This window comes from Epinephelus fuscoguttatus, linkage group LG14 (genome assembly GCF_011397635.1).
Source record: "Epinephelus fuscoguttatus linkage group LG14, E.fuscoguttatus.final_Chr_v1".
In the NCBI taxonomy this organism is placed as follows: Eukaryota; Metazoa; Chordata; class Actinopteri; order Perciformes; family Serranidae; genus Epinephelus; species Epinephelus fuscoguttatus.
The window spans coordinates 41,865,117-41,885,175 of NC_064765.1; the positions used below are offsets into that span (position 1 = coordinate 41,865,117).

General features: G+C 44.6%; 1 protein-coding gene across 9 annotated transcripts in view; it reads left to right on the forward strand.

Annotated features, from left to right (window-relative positions):
* Positions 1 to 20,059, forward strand: part of adck1 (aarF domain containing kinase 1) — a 416,484-nt gene that overhangs the window by 241,890 nt on the left and 154,535 nt on the right. For all 9 annotated transcript variants that reach the window (XM_049596288.1, XM_049596287.1, XM_049596291.1 and 6 more), the window contains one exon: positions 1,863 to 2,012. In XM_049596288.1, the coding sequence (XP_049452245.1) occupies positions 1,863 to 2,012 (150 nt within the window). The remainder of the gene's footprint in view (positions 1 to 1,862; positions 2,013 to 20,059) is intronic.

Here is a 20,059-nt window from a genome sequence, read left to right on the forward strand (position 1 = left end):
ACTTGACCGCATCAACTTCATTCCACTTCTAATGCATGCAGAACAAGTTGGTGAAGCTACCTTATGAACACTGTGAAGCTACGTCTAATGGTGTCTATGTGGTGGCGTGGCGACTATCGATCCCTCGCCACTAAATACATTTGGCAATTTGATGGCTTCAACGACCTCATCTCCTCATGAAAATTGATACACAGGTCAAGAATGGCGAGCTCTTGCATCCGATAGGGGCGTCGCCCATGTGGGGCACAAAATGCCTCTATAGCGCCGCCTTGAAATTTTTGAAAACCCCTCCCCATAGGGTCTTTTTTTGGAGTTGGAACATGAAAATTGGTACACATGTGTATATTGTCCAGATGCACTTAAAAGTCTCTGGCACCAATGGTCTACTCCAAACAGGAAGTCGACCATTTTGATGTTGACTTCTCATTTTGGCGTGATTTCCACATGTTGTATTTTAACAAACTAGTGCTAGGGATTTCATCTAATGGACTTCAAATTTTTTACAGATCATCCAGAGACCATGCTGATCAAAAGTTGTGCTCTGCACATGATAAGAGCCCCGCCCTCAACGCCTCCATATGCTCATAGACAATCTCCCTCATGCCGCCCCCTTGTGGAAACAGGAAATGCCATCTTTTACACTGACAAACACCAACCTCAAGCTCCTGACCTGATCAACTACATTTTGTGACCACATGACGATCAAGTTGATGAATCTCCACAGTGACACACGTGTCCTGTCATGTTGCAGGCTGCCGCGGCAGTGGTGGCAACATTTCAACCTTCACCACGGAACATCAACTTGGTATAAATCCTTCATGTATTGTCCGATTTGCTCGAAATTTCACGTGGTCTGGTCTGATCTGGTTACGCTCGTAGCGCCACCTGGTGAATGAACGAAACATTTCGTTTTTTCGCTCCTGCCAGGTTTTTTCTCCCTTCTTGCTTTGCGCCACAGCCCCCGCGTGTTTCAGGCCCCCGCGGTTGCATGGGGGAGCGAGGGCGAGTGTGATTGCGACACCTACTGACCAGGAAGTATGAATCCTACATCTGTCACTTTTAAGCTGTTTGTTTACTACATCTAAAGGTAGAACAGATTTAAAAAATAAAAAAAAAATTGACAGCCTACCCTTGAGTGATTTGAATCGCTGCCTGTGCACAATCTTTATTCTCAAAAATGCATCAGTTTTTACTGATATACAATATTTCAAATATGAAAAGTCAAATGTGTTTATTAAAGTGTTAAATTTTGTGCCTGGTGGATGGGCATGATATGGAAAACTAATACATCCAGTCAGTCTTCATTTTGATGAATAATTGAACAAATTCAATGAACCTCAGTTATTTGAATATAGGTTTACTTCCGCAGACATACAAAAAACCTTGACTAACATTACTTTTGCTCAGCTTAATACAGTATGTCCCAGATCATACAGAATCATATATAATCACGCCACCGGGAGGGAGGCAAAACAGTATGCAGCCCTCAGTCAATACAGTTTCTCATCCATGTTTACCATGGGAGTCAAGTCTTACTGTACCTTTGAACACCCATGGTCTCCTCACATAAAGTGTGCTCAGTGTGATGGACTCTGAGGCCTCTCAAAATACCAAACCATGACAATGCAGCAATCAAACCTTCCTTCATGTGAAATACATTTCTACCAGAGTGTATTAATCATTAATAATGATACAAGAACAAACCAATATTGTCACATTTAGTAAAGGTGAGACCATAGCAATTAGATCAAATATTCTAAACTTGGGGTGGTTTATTTATATTTTTGAGCTCTGTTTTCTTTTAAAATTCATTTTTGTTCATTTTTGCATTTTTCCTTTTTTTCCTTTCATCTCCTCAACAGATCTCTGAGAACCTGGGTAAGATGTACAGTGAAATGATCTTTGTCCATGGCTTTGTTCATTGTGACCCGCACCCAGGCAACGTGTTGGTTCGAAAGTGTACCCAGAGCAATAAGACTGAGATCATCCTTCTTGATCACGGCCTTTATCAGGTGAGAAATCTCCAGGCTGCCTGCATAGAAAGAAAATACCATGTGTACCATATGACAGTCTTTTTCATGCTGCTGGCTTAGGCCTTGAGTACATGGGTAGAGCAGCATACACAGTCAAGATGCACATAAAAAACTTGCCACACACACTTCCACAGGCAGACACACACATTTATTTGCTACAGCAGGATAAAAGCTTTTTGATAAACAACTCATTTGATGTTGTTCTCAGCAGAGTGCAGTATGCTATGTTTGAATTGGTGCACCACAGCCTTATTCACACAGGCGTATATGAGTACTCTCATGTTCTACGCACACACACAAACACCCGCAGGCTGATGGGGACATCCACAGGTCTGACATGAGCTTCTTTAGTGTTTGTTCCTGTATTTCCTGTCTGTGTGTCTTTTGCCTTTGGCTTTGTGACAGTATTTTGTCAAAGACAACTGATTTTGGATTACAGACATCGGATTATACTTGACTGAGATACATTTGGTTCTTGACCATTGCCCAGCTGTGATGACGATTTTTGAATACGGACCTGAAAGATGACACTGGTGAGCAAGCTAGCTAACTAGGCTAGCTGGTCTAGCTGTGGCTGTACTACAGACTGTCGTGGCTATTGTAACTGTACCTGACTTGACCGGTATTTACAGACATTATTCAAATAAAGGCCCCAGACTGCGACAAAGTGCACTCAGTATTTTAGTGTGGTTCCAGTGTCAGTCTTTGGGTGGGATGGGTGGGGTGATGACTTTGACGGCCTGGGAGAAGAAGCTGTTAATGAGTCCGGCTGTTCTGGCTTTAATAGATCGGTATCTCTTTCCAGAGGGGAGGGGTGAGAATAGAGAATGACCGGGGTGAGTGGGGTCTGTGCTGAGGTTTCTGGCCTTCCTGAGAGGTCGGCCAGTGTAAGTGTCTTTGAGGGGGGGCAGTATGGTCCCGATGATGTTCTCTGCGGTCCTCACCACCCGCTGTAGGTCCTTCCTGTGCGGTGCAGTCGGTGAACCACACTGTGCAGCAGTAGGTCAGGATGGACTCGATGGAGGCCCTGTGAAAGTTAACCAGCAGTGGGCGGGGGAGGTGGGCCTGCTTTAACTTCCTGAGGAAGTAATGTCGCTGGTGGGCCTTCCTCACCTGATAGGAGGTGTGGACGGACCAGGTGAGGTTGACCGAAATGTGGAGACCAAGGAATTTAAAGCTCTCCACCCTCTCAACTTCCTCTCCTTTGATGGAGAGGGTGGGGGGCTCAGTCTTTTTGGATTTTCTGAAATCCACAATAATTTCCTTGGTTTTGGCTGTGTTGAGGTCCAGGTTGTTATGGAGGCACCAGTCTGTCAGGCGTTCGACCTCCTCCCTGTAGGCTGACTCATCGTTGTTCCTAATCAGTCCTACAACGGTGGTGTCGTCAGCAAACTTGATGATGGTGTTTGTGGGGTGGATGGGGGAACAGTCATGGGTGAAGAGGGAGAAGAGGAGGGGGCTGAGGACACACCCCTGTGGTGTTCCGGTGTTAAGGATGAGTGTGGAGGAAGTGCGGTCTCCCATCCTGACGTGCTGAGGTCCTGTTCCTGAGGAAGTCCAGTATCCATGTGCACAGTGAACTGCCTAAGCCCAGGTTGATCAGTTTCAGGACCAGTTTTTGGGGGATGACTGTGTTGAATGCAGAGATGAAATCCACAAACAGCATCCTTACATAAGTGTTGCTCTGGTCCAGGTGAGTGAGGGCTGTGTGGAGCGCCATCATGACAGCATCCTCTGTCGACCTATTAGTTCGGTATGCAAACTGATGTTGGTCAAGGTCAACAGGGATGGCAGACTTGATGGAGGGGAGGATGAGTCTCTCAAAACACTTCGCAATGATGGGCGTGAGAGCCACTGGGTGGTAGTTGTTCAGGCAGTTGCGCCCAGGGATGCCATCTGGGCCTGACGCTTTCCTCGCGTTGAGTCTGTGCAGAGTGGCAGTAGTATGTAGTGTGATGTATACACTGTCATCACGTAAAGTCTGCGAGGGCAGAGACTGCAAGCAGCTGAGACAGCCCTCTACTGTTTCACTCGAAACGTTCAACTATTTCTGCTGTCATATTCATATATATGTCATATAAGTTTACTTACTAATTAGCTCAGTCAGATAGAGGATGCTCCTTGCTGTCAGAGGTTGTGAGTTCAAGCCTCAACTGATGCAAAATGTACATTATAATGGCAACTTTGGGGCGGCAGTAGCTCTTGGGTTGGGAACCGGAGGGTCGCCTGTTCAAGTCCCAGTCCGGACCAAATATGGAGCATGGACCGGTGGCTGGAGAGGTGCCAGTTGACCTCCACAATCTACACATGTTCAAAAACAGAAATGTTTGTAAATAAGGACAGGGTTGTAACTCAATAAACCGGGCATTACTGACATACATTACAATCATTAAAATATTATCAGACTTATGTATCAGTTGGTTCTCAGTCTCCAATTGTTTTAATGATAATAGATTAGTTTATTAAAATGCTTTACAGGCTTTCTGTAATTTATGTTCATGGTTCAACTTCCATTTGACATGAACTCTCATGTAAATCAGCATCATATCAGTTTGCTGCTGCAGAGCAGACCTGTCCCCTCAACTACATAGGCTAAATAAATTGTGTCTTACTGTAAGGTTAATATTTTCAGAGAAAAAAAAAGACAACAGCTTTCATGAAAGATCAGTCAGATATAGTCAGGGCTTCACATCTGTACAGATGTTATTTTAAGAATCTGACCACAAATCTCTGTGATGCTAAATACTTCAATAATTAAAACAGTCCATTGTGAATATACAGTAGACTACATATAGCTTATGATACTGTTAAAATGGCCAAAAATGTGAATAATTGCATTGCAGTATGATTAGTGTGCCCCTAAATTTTCTGCTTGTGCTCTTAAAATGTTCATTTCGGGGCAACAGTGCTTCTACTAAAAAAAGTTAGTCTGGAGCCCTGGGACAAAATAAAGAGAGCGCTGGACTTTATGTCAGGAGAAATTACAACCATCACCAAGCAACAAGAAGTCAAGGAGTTTATATATTTCGAACATAAAAAAATAAAATTTAAAAACAGATAATGAAATACAAACAAAAAGAACAGTGTCTGAAAAGGAGCAGGTAGAAGTAAAACTTATATGACCCTACCCCTTTGTTACTTATCTATTAATAAATTAAACAGCTTCATAAATCAATTTACAACCAAATATAAACATACAAACAACTATCCCCAAGTTATTTACAACCCAAAATATATACACATTCATCAAATTATTTAAAATCCTAATATCCACCCAGTGGTTTTTAAAAGAAAAAAACCCAAAAAAAACCCGCGTAATTTATGTATAAAATAAAGAGTTTTGGCCCTAACACAGACCCCTGTGAGACCCCACAGGTAATGTTTAACAGTGTTGATTTGTGATCACCCATCTGCAGAAACTGCTGTCTGTTCTCAATATAGCTTTTCAACCATTTCAACACCACCCCCCTTATACCATACCTTTCCAATTTATCAATTCAATCATTTTTTTTTTATAAAGCCCAATATCACAAATCACAATTTGCCTCACAGGGCTTTACAGCATACAACATCCCTCTGTCCTTTGGACCCTCACAGCAGATAAGGAAAAACTCCCCCAAAAAAAACCTTTAACGGGGGAAAAAAACAGTAGAAACCTCAGGAAGAGCAACTGAGGAGGGATCCCTCTTCCAGGATGGACAGACGTGCAATAGATGTCGTACAGAAGAGATCAGCATAATAAATTGACAGTAATCCGCATGTCACGAGACACAAAGAGAGACAGAGAGAAAGACAGAGAGAGAGAGAGAGATGCAGGACAGATGGTAATGACATTAATGAAAGTAATAATATTATAGTTATAGTTCTGGCTACTGTGGTACAATGTGTTGAAAGTATATATTAATATCGGCAGTATACATGTGTGACAATAATCATATGTGTATAATAACAGAAGAAGTATGACTAATGACTAATGATGGCAGCAGCAGCAGGAGGCATCTGGCAGGACCACGGCAGCAGCACAACCACACACGTCACACTATGCAGGCACTGCTGCGATATGAGTTAACCTGAGAGACAGTGGAGCACAAAGGCTCCGGAAAAGAAGCTGAGTTAGTGACATTCAGAATGGCCGAGTTAGCAAGATGCAGTAATAGGATACGAGAGAGAGACAAAGAGAGAGAGAGAGAGAGAGAAGGAGAGAAGGTGCCTGGTGTATTATAGGATGGTCCTCCGGCAGACTAGGCCTAAGTCAGCCTAACTAGGGGCTGGTACAAGGCAAGCCTGAGCCAGCCCTAACTATAAGCTTTATCAAAGAGGAAAGTCTTAAGTCTAGTCTTAAATGTGGAGACAGTGTCTGCCTCCCGGACCACAACAGGAAGATGATTCCACAGGAGAGGAGCCTGATAGCTGAAGGCTCTGGCTCCTGATCTACTTTTGGAGACTTTAGGGACCACGAGTAACCCTGCGTTCTCAGAGTGCAGTGTTCTGGTGGGATAATATGGCACTATGAGCTCTCTAAGATATGATGGAGCTTGACCATTTAGAGCTTTATAAGTTAACAGTAGGATTTTAAATTCAATTCTGGATTTTACAGGGAGCCAGTGCAGAGAATCTAAAACAGGAGAAATATGATCTTGTTTCTTAGTTCCTGTTAGTATAGGTGCTGCTGCATTCTGAATTAGCTGGAGAATTTTTAAGGACTTACTAGAGTCTAGTGAGGGCAGCCCAGGTGTAGGGAGAGGCAGGAGAGGCCAGCAGGCTGTTGCCGGTGGAAGAGTAAGGCAGACACTGGTTCCTACTATATCAACATCAATACCAGTCACACTAATCTGGCTGGTTCTATAACAGCACCACGCCCACCTGATTGTTTCCTGAGAGATACACCTCTGTTGGTAGTGTAGTAAATCCATGTGGCAATTTGTAACTACTATTATGTAGCTTTGTGCTGTGCTGTTAGGATTTCTATTAGATTCTACTTGTACTCCAGAGACAGAGAAGAGGCAGAGGTCAAGGTGGCAGAGGAGGTGGAAGAAGAGGAGGAAGAGGGCAAGGCAGAGGTTCACGTCGAAGTGGGGATGCTGTTGACTGTTAGTTATGATTTGACACTAAAATATATATATTTTGTAAAATGGTGGCAGTGTGCTCATTTGTGCACATTCGATTTTCACTGAAGATGAAACAATGATTCAGTGCTGACAAATGTTAAGCATTGCATAAGGACTTAGGACTTTTGCCTTAGGACTTCACACATATCAGAATTGCGCACGTTTTCAAATAATAAACACATCAATACCCTTATGGTGTATATAAAATGAAAAACGGCCAAATGTCAGGTCAAGTAAGCCCATTTTTATTTTGAATAGAAATTGGAATAATACAAATATCACGTCATCATAATAAAAATCTTGATGGCCACCTTTGGACATTGTAATACTTTTGATGAATGGTTCTCATTTCTACTGTTTCCACCTTGCCTACATGACAAACGATCAGTAACAAACTGTAGGTAGCACAAGGGTACAGGCAATGCTTAGAAATTAAAATACAAAACACAAAAAGGGAATGATACAGTCCATGAAATAATTTCAACTGGTTTCATAAAAAATAAAAAAAAAAAAGTCACCATGCCTGGTGAAATACCCCTCAGGGAGCAGTGGAGGACAGAGAGAGAAGAGAGATGGAGGTCCTTTTTTTGTACATATGTATCCAGTGGTCACTTACTAAAGGGAGAGAGCTTCATCTGCTTCCTCCACCTGTTTTTTGACAAGCGGTTTGGGGAGAGTTTCATCAACACTCGGAAGCTCTGTTAAACTGCAGTCTTCTCTGCCGCGGTCTGGGAACAGACCTATTGCTGAAGTCCTGGATCTACACAGGGCCAGCTGCTGTTTTACCTCTTATACTGAAACTGTATATAACAGTGAAAGCCTACTACACAGGCAAAAATACGCTGACTGGTCAAAGAATAACCAAACAAGTCTCTGCTTTTACAAAGCTCGACAATGCAACCTTTTAGTTTCATGAGGTTCAACAACTATGGAAGACAGAGACATGCTTACAAATAAAACATATAATTCAAACATTTGTTTGAACGCTTATAAAGCACATGGTGTTTGTTTTTTAGTATGAAATGTGCTATATAAATAAAATTAGGCTGTTTTTGTAACTATGACTATTAAGCACATTGTGCTGCCTTTGTGCATAAAATGTGCAACATAAATAAAATTGCATGGTATTGGATTATGAAACAATGGTGTTAGATAATAGCAAGCATAACATAGCAACCCAGCAATAACAAAAGAGCAAACACTGTAGCAGGTGATGTGAGGGCCACAGGAATCAGAGACAGGGCTGGTGCAGGTGTCGAGGTGCCTTTCATTTTCTTAAAGGGCGTTGATGCCAGAAGGTTCATCAGAATCATGTCTATAATGGCAAAATGTTGGAAAGGGGGGGGGGGGGGGATCAGAAGAGGAGGTTGTGGTTATTAGATGAAGTTACTATTTCAGCAAGAAAACATTACAGTTGAAAGCAAGATAAAAAGTTCAGACAGGATCTATGAGAATCAAAATAAAATAGTAGGCTATGGACACGCATCAGGCCTATCTCAAACATGTGGCTGTTGCAAATAGTACAAAGTGGATAGTTAGTAGCCTAACAATAAATAAAAGACCAAAAACTACTGTTTTGCTAAGGATTCTGGAGCAAGTAATAGTAATAATATCCCATCGCGATAATCCTTGATATTGTCAATAACAACATTATGAGCATGGTAGCATCTAAGATGACAGGGGAGATTTGGCAAAGATTTAAGTAGACATTCCTGACCATCAATGCAGTGGTGAGTTGATCCTATTCAGTTCGGACCAGCACAACAATTAAAATGTTTATTATAGAGAGAGGAGAAATCATGTGCTGATACCTTGTGGTTGAGAGCTGAGTTGAGAGGAGTAAATGTAGGAGAGGAGTGACAGTGCGTCCTCTCAGTAGCTAACGCATAGAGCTGGTAAATCCAGCTCAAGAGGCATCATGCTACCAGTTCCATCAAAGGAGATATCAGTAGCTAGCTAATGCCAACTGCTAACGTGAGTTGTTCAAAACCTTTCTTTTTAGTAAACTCTGTGTACATAAACAATGTTGTCAATGCTCGAGTTCCTGTGTAGAGGCCCTGGTGATACGAGCAAAGTTTCGTGTTGTGTTGAGCCTTCTTAGTATATTAAAAATAGCTATTTTGATGTGTTTATAGTAACGTTAGTGCCGCTACGGAACTTGGTGTACATTCACTAAAAACACCCAAGGTTGCATTTTGGCAAGAGTTTTGCTTTAACGTTAGCTAGCAACGTTAGTTAGCATTAGCAAACATTTAGCTTACCTGTCCAGAAGGAAAGCGGCGACCTCCGCGTGGCTTTTGAGCCTCCTCCTTTGTTTGTCATGCTTCCTTCAGCTGGCACTAACACTCAAAAGCTTGACCGGTGTTCACTCTAGTCCTGCTTCGTTGTTGGTATGCTCAAATTTGCGACATACAACGCCGAGATGATGCTTCCACAGAGCTATCACGAATTGGCGACCCCTGAGCTCCGCCTCACGTGACATCAACGTACTAATGCTATTGGCTCAGGGATCATTTCATGTCGACGTAGCCAACGTAACCAGATGTAAATATTTATATATTTTGGACCCGTCAAAATTTATAAAACAATTATTTCTATACTATAATTTTTTTTTTTTTTCAGTAAAATTAATACTTTTATTCTACACCCCTCTAGACGTTCTGTGGATGTATTATTTTTGAAAAATTATACGTTTTGATGAAAAAGTTGTAGCTATCACCTTTAAATGAGAATTAAAAGACAAATCTTGATCAAATGTTACTCCGAGGTTTCTTACGGTAGTGGTAGAGGCCAGAGCAATGCCATCTAGAGAAACTATGTCATCAGATAAAGACTCTCTGAGTTGTTTGGGGCAAAGAACAATAACTTCAGTTTTATCTGAATTTAACATCAGGAAATTGGTGCTCATCCAGGTTTTTATGTCTTTAAGGCAGTTATGGAGTTTAGTTAATTGATTACTTTCTTCTGGCTTCATCGATAAATACAACTGTGTATCATCCGCATAACAATGGAAATTTATAGAGTGATTTCTAATGATGCCTAAAGGAAGCATATATAGAATAAATAGGATTGGTCCAAGCACAGAACCTTGCGGACTCCAAAACAAACTTTAGTACGTAAGGATGATTCATTATGAACGTCAACAACCTGAAAATGATCAGATAAATAAGATTTAAACCAGCTTAGTGCAGAACCTTTTAGGCCAATTAAGTGATCCAGTCTCTGCAGTAGAATTTGATGGTCAATAGTGTCAAACGGTGCACTAAGATCTAATAAAACAAGTACAGAGACGAGTCCTTTGTCTGAAGCAATCAGAAGGTCATTTGTAATTTTAACTAGTGCTGTCTCAGTGCTATGATGCACTCTAAATCCTGACTGAAATTCCTCAAATAAATTATTATCATGGAGAAAATCACACAGCTGGTCTGCGACTACTTTCTCAAGGATCTTTGAAAGAAAGGGAAGATTAGATATTGGCCTATGGTTGGCTAACACCTCTGGATCCAGGGTGGGCTTTTTTAGTAGAGGTTTAATCACAGCTACCTTAAAAGACTGTGGTACATAGCCTGTTAATAAGGATATATTGATCACATCTAATATATGAGTGTTAACTAAAGGTAAGACCTCCTTAAGTAGTGTTGTGCCGTACAAGGATTTATAACAAAGGCCTACACTTTATCCATAAACTTTTGGGCCTACATGTAACAATCAAAGCCTGAGACCACATGTTGGCGCCCAAAAGAACAAAGGAATCAGTCAACCCCCTTTCTCTGTGTGAATCAGCTGATTCAACCCCAACACAGCACCCCAGCTGACCAGCAGAGGTCCCCTGAAATACACAGCTCCCATTGGGTGAAATCCGCCACGGCCAACCCCGCACCGGTGACGTCACGCCGGGGTATATCATCACAGAGCGTACCTGAGGGAAATGCTTCTGGCTGTGATCCTCATAGCTAATAGAAGTACCCACAACTGTTCCTAAAGCTTAGCAACTCGTCCCACGTGGCGAACGCTTTAGAAAGAGTTACTGTGCACAGTTAGACGCGTTTTAGGCCTACGGATTTCCCTCGCTGGTCGAGCTGATCTCCTCTCCTCTCCCTCACTCTGTGCGCCGAGGAACACAGAATAGCCCGGTACGAGACCACGGATTGACCCTCTCACCGGATGCCGCGGATGCGAAGTTTGGTAGATAACAAGGACTGCCTGCTTCAAGAAGAAGGACAAGGACCCCTTCTTTCACAGAGTGATTCCCCGCTACGAGCCGGAATTAACTCGCCTCGTCAGAGACTTGCCCCCTCGCCGAGGACCCGTTAGCCGCTGTGAGCCGCTAACCACTTCACCTCTGCCGTAACAAAGGGCGCGCGAGGAACGACCGACACATCACTCCACCTTCTGCAACAGTAAGAGGCTTTAGCTCTGGGCAGATAGTAGTTAGTGTGTGTTTTCTTTTTAAGTTTGTAAGGGCTTGTTGATACGGACCGCCGCGTCCGATTTTGGCTGCATTGTTATTGTAAAAATATTGCCTGTGTTGCTGCTGTCTGTTATTCTCCTGCCCGTTTGTGTCTGCTTGTAATACGTAGTGATCCGACCTCGTCAGACCGCTATTGTGTCGCCCCGCACGCGGGATTGATCAGTATTTCGGCTGTGTTGGTTCAATGTCCAGATTCACGCCACCAGCTGAGCCGAGCGCGTCTCTGCGTAACACAGACGGGTTACTGCATCTCAATACCACCTGCGTGACCACACTTCTGAGTGCTTCCCTTTCTCTTCCTCTCTTCCACTAACCTACACTTGGAGCCGAGCAATTCGAACTTCCTCTCTACCGGCTCCTCCTTTTCTGAGTGCGTGCTTTCTTGGCAGGCCGCCATTGCGTGACGTAGCTCGCAGCGTCACAGCCGCCATCTTGCTACGCCACACGCATCTCTCTCCCTCACACGCCCACTCGCTCAGACATACACACACACACACACACACACACACACACACTCTCTCACTCACACCCACTCTCTCACACACACACACACACACACACACCCTTCTTGATGCTTGCTGGTTGATTCAGTAATGTTTTATAGTTGATAGGGTTTATAGAGCAATGTTGATGTTGGTTGTAAATTAATGTCATCAGTGTGAATAAACCCTGTTATACTGCAAAGAGAAGTTGCTTTGGTTTTTCATTGTATACTGTGATGAAGCTGGTTGACAAAGTCAGTGCCTGAGCTCCACTCCTTCCTGTTCATCTTATAGTTGCTGATATCTCCCTAGAATTAGCTTCCTAAGTGAACACTCTTGAGACTGAATTTACGTCTGATCATTGGTCCGGTTTTCCCGGTGGTGCCCCGCTGTAAGCTAATTTGATTATTATGCTTATGTAATAATTAATTAATTATTAATTAATTAATCAAATATTTTAATAATCCATAATTAATATTAATAATTATGAATTGATTAGCCAATGATCATATTTGGCTCCTCCTCTTCCCAACATTTGGTGCCCCGTGTGAGGCTAATTTGATTATTATGCTTATGTAATAATTAATTAATTATTAATTAATTAATCAAATATTTTAATAATCCATAATTAATATTAATAATTATGAATTATTGCCAATGATCATATTTAGCTCCTCCTCTTCCCAACATTTGGTGCCCCGTGTGGGGCTTTGAAGATACCAGATTTATTACAGTATTCACGAGTAATAATACCAAATTAATAACTTCAAAAAAAAAAAAAAAATTTTTTTTTGTTGTTGTTCTCCCTTTGCTTCTCTTTGCTACCTGCCAAGCAGATACCCAGGGTGCCTTGTGTTTTTGTTGAATGTGTAGTGGTAATTATTAGAGAGTAGAAAATTGTCTCACTTACAGCAGACTGACACACTAACAGAGTAGGTTAGGAAGGACAACATTGTAACACTGCAGCTTGTAAGCCACAGGTTGAAACCTCACGCCTGTGCACCCGCATCAGCGTTCTAGTCTTCTGTATTTACAGAACTCTTGTAAGACCCACTGGGTAGGACACATTCACCACCAGTAGAATGTACTCCCAAACACCCCAGGTGGGCGGAGCCGAAGCTCCTAAGAGGTCACTCGAGCCAGTCCTGAGGGACGTGGTCGTGGCACTCCTTCGCCTCTCCTCAGAAGAAAAGGACAGGCCTGACAGTTATGACAATGAAGACTGTCATTCGGCGCTACAGGAACTCGCGGATTACACCAACGACCCGGCGGGTAAGCCAGAGCGCACCATCCAAGACGTGGTGGGCGAAATGTTCCTTGTGTATCAGCGCAAAACTCATCTGCAAGCAGCGGAACGACAAGCACAGATTGCCCAGCTGCAGCGGGAAAACGCCAGCCTGCAGCATGAAGCACAGAGAGCCCAGGCTGAATTTGACCAGGCGCAGGAAGACCTTGATCTCCTGCGTGCTGAGGTTCGTTCTGCTCAACAAAGAACAGAACTTAAGCATGGAGAAGACCGGCCTGGCCAGGTAAGTCTAGCCGTCGGCTTGAAGGCTGAAGAAATGCATGGCAGCCTTCCTGGGTCAGATGAAATCGCTCCTAGTGGCCCCAGCCACCATTCCTTTCCATCGGGGAACCGCGATCGGGAACCCCGACCCTCGCTGATAAGCGAGGCTGCTTTGTCGCGGAGGATGGAAGCTGCACAGCTGTCCAACCCCGCACGCCAGGAGTCGCGTGCTAGAAGTCGAGCACACTTTAGCAGCGCAACCTCCGATTTAGTTGTTGTAGACGCATCATCAAGCACCCCATCAGGTCGCTCATGGGAGGACAGCGCTCCACGCTGTGGGGCCGCACCCCTTTCAACTCCCAGTCACCCCCGCTTCAACATAAAGGGGGGAGACTATCCCCACGCCCGAGGTGGCGTGGACGACTCAAGACGATCCTTAACCCGGGAGCTGGGCGCATCGCGTAGCCCACGCCGGCACGTCGGCCGAACCCCCTCCGCTGCCGCGGGGGAAGGAGCCGTGCTTATCGCTACAGCGATCCGAGCGACTCAGGAAGCTCGGAATCGGACGGTCAACAGTCGGACCACAGTCGGGGCCTGCGTACCCGACAGCTTGAGTCTCTTGCCAAGGACATAGAGCGTTTCGACCCGAATAGCCCCGACGCCAACATCGAGGACTACTTCCGGGAAGTCGAATGCTGCCTTGTCGACTTACCTGACGCTACGTCAAAGGAAAAACTTAAGTTGGTCTGGAAGACCATGGCAAGGAGCATCCATGTGTTCATGGAAACGCTTCCACCTAACACCCGAGACTGCTATGCAGCACCGGAAAGCGCTGCGCGAGGAGTATTCGCCGACACCGCAGAAGCCTCTGCCACCTTCAGCGCCTTTGCCATCTTGCAGAAGAAACATGAGCCCTCGAGAATACTTCAGGTGCCTGAGAACTGCCTATTTCCAGGGTCGAACGCACCAGGCCTGGAAGAAGATCATGCTTTCAAGTCCTTGTTCCTCCACAACCTCCATGAGAGCCTGCGTTACGACGTCAGGATGCACTGCAGAACACGTGGGCTCGCCATGCAAGAAATAAAGAAATATGCACAGCTGGCATGGGAAACGTGCATGCGTCCCACTAGAGGTCGCGAGGTCGACGCCAGGGTCCTGGGGATCCAAGCTTCGGAGGACGCCGACTTAGCACTGGAAGGAAGCGAGGTTCCTCGTGCTAGAATGGACGTCAGAGGTAGACCCCCGAAGCAGCGACTGCCTACCCAACAGGGTGGGCGGCGAAACCAGGGGGGTGGCAGCCATCCCCAACCCCAGAGCCAAACGAGAGCGTCACGGCCAGACACCTCTCAGCAGAGAGGGAGAGGCCGGTTCCAACAGGAACAATTGCAGGGACTTGGTAAAACCCTCCAGGGTACCGTAGTGACTGTCAATCTGCACTCCACCATCCTAAATAACACTTCGCATGCCTTGGGAACCTTGTCGGAAATTGTTAGAGAGGATGTAACATACGTGCAGGTAGTCAGAGATCTAATGCAGGACCTCCTCAGGGAGATTACCTCCTCAGTTAACAGCCTGAGCAGTGGAAGGATTCCAGCTTATCTGGTCCCCCTAGACCTAGTGACTCAGATCTTGAAATCTGCTACCACAACTGTTGTGCGTCCATCGCAGGTACACCTGGCATATAATCTTGGCAGCGCCATCCCGATCTCTGTAAACCCTCAAAGCTTAGAAATCGGATTCCTCCTCAACCTGCCCATCGTAGAAAGACAGAACATATACAGACTTAAGTCAGTATTGAATGTTGGTTTCTGGAAGGGCAACACTCATATTCATTTAAAGACACCTACCTCACTCGCATATCATGGCGATCACCCCTCACTCTACCTCATCCCAAACCTAGACATGTGCACTAAAACAAAAGACATCCACTGGGTTTGCCCAGGCAACCCTTTTGTCAGAGATGTCACCAACTACCTCTGCGGCTTAAGAGCCGCATTCCCCAAACAAAAGTGCCAAGCTAAAATGTCGGTCAAAGGCAGAACAGACAGGGACAAAAGTAGAACGAGCTGGTAATCGATGGCTCGTGAGCACACCCGCCACCGAAGCCTTAATGTCCTACGACCGCCATGACACAGCCACTCAACTAACCCTACCCAATCAGACAGTGTTCTTGACGGTTCCTCAGGGAGCCACCGTGCACATCAAGGAAGTTGTCCTCCATCACCTCAACCCTGACAGACACCAAGTGGAGATTGAGGTTATGGACGCCTTCAAGGGCACAACCTCACTATAGATGACACCCTTCAACAGCAGCTTCTGGCTGAAGGGACTAAATTGGTACAGCTTAGTCTAAAACCGACTGGACTGGCCACCACATTCAATAGTCGCCTAAGTAGGCCGTCATCTTACCAAGAACACCACGTCAGCCTGGTTGCCCTCGGGCTCCTCCTTAGTGGCTGGGTAATCACCGCAATTATTGCACACATCATGTACAGACACATACAAACACTACAGACCAGACTGGACACCCTCCGAGTTGTTCAACCGCGATTTGCACACCAGTCTGTATCCACACCACGGGTTAGCTCCAGCCCTCTCCAAGAGTAGGTCACTAACCCCTGACCACTTCCTGCTTTCTGCTTCCTTTCCTTCTCCTTTCTTTTCCAACTATTCCGATGTTGTGAAGATAAGCCAAAAAGCAGCAAAGAATGTGGTTCATTATGAAGTTTTGAAGTGATGTTTTTTTTTTTCTCTTCTCTCCTTTCTTTTTTTTCTTTTAATTGTAAGAAATGTTTAGAGTTAGTAAGAAATCTGCCCAGAGATAGCCTCAAGTAATTGCCCAGATGCTAAAGTCCTCAATGCGCTATGAACTGTACGGACTAATCATCTTTTGGTTCCCAGGAACACATGGACTGTGAACTCAATTAACATCCAATTTAGGAACTGTCCGGCCCTATGTTGATCCAAAGACTGTGACCGTCACCCCCACTCTTCAGATCAAAAGGGGGGATGTTGTGCCGTACAAGGATTTATAACAAAGGCCTACACTTTATCCATAAACTTTTGGGCCTACATGTAACAATCAAAGCCTGAGACCACATGTTGGCGCCCAAAAGAACAAAGGAATCAGTCAACCCCTTTCTCTGTGTGAATCAGCTGATTCAACCCCAACACAGCACCCCAGCTGACCAGCAGAGGTCCCCTGAAATACACAGCTCCCATTGGGTGAAATCCGCCACGGCCAACCCCGCACCGGTGACGTCACGCCGGGGTATATCATCACAGAGCGTACCTGAGGGAAACGCTTCTGGCTGTGATCCTCATAGCTAATAGAAGTACCCACAACTGTTCCTAAAGCTTAGCAACTCGTCCCACGTGGCGAACGCTTTAGAAAGAGTTACTGTGCACAGTTAGACGCGTTTTAGGCCTACGGATTTCCCTCGCTGGTCGAGCTGATCTCCTCTCCTCTCCCTCACTCTGTGCGCCGAGGAACACAGAATAGCCCGGTACGAGACCACGGATTGACCCTCTCACCCGGATGCCCGCGGATGCGAAGTTTGGTAGATAACAAGGACTGCCTGCTTCAAGAAGAAGGACAAGGACCCCCTTCTTTCCCCGAGTGATTCCCCGCTACGAGCCGGTGCTTCGCCTCGCCAGAGACTTGCCCCTCGCCGAGGACCCGTTAGCCGCTGTGAGCCGCTAACCACTTCACCTCTGCCGTAACAAAGGGCCGCGAGGAGCGGACCGACACATCACTCCACCTTCTGCAACAGTAAGAGGCTTTAGCTCTGGGCAGATATTAGTTAGTGTGTGTTTTCTTTTTAAGTTTGTAAGGGCTTGTTGATACGGTGTGTTGCTGCTGTCTGTTATTCTCCTGCCCGTTTGTGTCTGCTTGTAATACGTAGTGATCCGACCTCGTCAGACCGCTATTGTGTCGCCCCGCACGCGGGATTGATCAGTATTTCGGCTGTGTTGGTTCAATGTCCAGATTCACGCCGCTCACCAGCTGAGCCGAGCGCGTCTCTGCGTTACACCGACGGGTTACTGCATCTCAATACCGCCTGCGTGACCACACTTCTGAGTGCTTCCCTTTCTCTCTTCCTCTCTTCCTCTCTTCCTCTCTTCCACTAATCTACACTTGGAGCCGAGCAATTCGAACATCCCTCTCTACCGGCTCCCTCCTTTTCTGAGTGCGTGCTTTCTTGGCAGGCCGCCATTGCGTGACGTAGCTCGCAGCGTCACAGCCGCCATCTTGCTACGCTCACACGCATCTCTCTCCCTCACACGCCCACTCGCTCAGACATACATACACACACACACACACACACACACACACATTCTCGCTCGCTCACCCACTCTCTCACACACACACACACACACACACACACACCCTTCTTGATGCTTGCTGGTTGATTCAGTAATGTTTTATAGTTGATAGGGTTTATAGAGCAATGTTGATGTTGGTTGTAAATTAATGTCATCAGTGTGAATAAACCCTGTTATACTGCAAAGAGAAGTTGCTTTGGTTTTTCATTGTATACTGTGATGAAGCTGGTTGACAAAGTCAGTGCCTGAGCTCCACTCCTTCCTGTTCATCTTATAGTTGCTGATATCTCCCTAGAATTAGCTTCCTAAGTGAACACTCTTGAGACTGAATTTACGTCTGATCATTGGTCCGGTTTTCCCGGTGGTGCCCCGCTGTAAGCTAATTTGATTATTATGCTTATGTAATAATTAATTAATTATTAATTAATTAATCAAATATTTTAATAATCCATAATTAATATGAATAATTATGAATTGATTAGCCAATGATCATATTTGGCTCCTCCTCTTCCCAACAGTAGTCTAGTTGGGATGGGGTCTAAGAGACATGTTGATGATTTAGATGAAGAAATCACTGTGGTCAATTCTTGAAGAGAAATTGGGGAGAAGGAATCTAAATATATATTAGGTCTTATGGTAGGGAAACCTCTGTTACTGAAGGACTTGGTATTGAATTTAACGACAGAGTAATCATTTCCTTAAATTTTGCGACAGCACTATCTGATAAACATCTAGAATAGTAACTGTTGCTGAGTGGCGTGTAATAGAGTAAGAAGAAATCAAAAGTAATCAAATAATGATCCGATAGCGAGGGATTCTGTGGAAAGACTGTTAGGTTATCAATTTCAATTCCATACGTCAGAACTAGATCGAGGGTATGGTTAAAACAATGAGTGGGTTTATGTACACCCTGACTAAAGCCAGTGGAGTCTAATAATGAGATAAACGCAGTGGCCAGGGAGTCATTATCAACGTCGACATGAATGTTAAAATCGCCTACAATAATAACTTTATCTGATTTAAGAACTAAACTGGATAAAAACTCTGAGAATTCAGATACAAATTCAGAATACGGGTCAGGAGCACGGTACACTATAACAAATAAAAGTGGCTGCGAGGTTTTCCAGGTCGGATGTAAAAGACTAAGAATGAGGCTTTCAAATGAATTATAATCTAGTTTAGGTTTAGGGCTGATTAACAGGCTAGAGTTAAAAATGGCTGCAACTCCCCCTCCTCGGCTGCTGCCTTGAGGAATGTGGGTATTTTTATGACTGGGAGGAGTGGATTCATTTAGACTAACATATTCATCTTGACACAGCCAGGTTTCAGTGAGACTGAGTAAATCAATATGATTATCTGATATTAATTAGTTTACTAACACTGCTTTAGACGATAGAGACCTGATATTTAACAGTCCGCATTTAATTCTCCTGTTTTATCTTTCTGTCACAGAAGAGGTTTTAATTTTTATGAGGTTGTTATGCACCACTCCTCTTTGTTTAATTTTAGATTTAAATAATTTAGGTGGTCGGGGGACAGACACCGTTTGTATACAACTATGAAAACTATGGCTGGGTAACTGAACTAGAAGCTCAGAGAGGCGTATGGGACTGTGACTCTGAGTCCTGATCTCAACTCTGGGTTGTCAGGGATTTAAATTACTAATAAAATTTGCCAGGTTCCTAGAAATGAGAGCAGCTCCATCTAAAGTGGGATGAATGCCGTCTCTCCTAATAAGACCAGGTTTTCCCCAGAAAGTTTGCCGATTATTAACGAAACCCATATCGTTTGCTGGACACCACCTGGACAGCCAGCGATTAAATGATGACTAGCGGCTAAACATGTCATCACTGGTCAGATTTGGGAGGGGTCCAGAGAAAACTCTGGAGTCCGACATCGTTTTTGCATATTCACACACCGAGGCAATATTAATTTTAGTGACCTCTGAATGGCATAACCGGGTGTCATTGCCGCCGATGTGAATAACAATCTTACTGAATCTACGTTTAGCCCGCGTCGCCCGCTCTGGCCCCAGGGATACATTTGACTATGGCCGCCGGTGTTGCTAACTTCACGTCCCTCAGAATAGAGCTGCCAATAACCAGAGTTTTATCCTCAGCGGGTATGTCGCT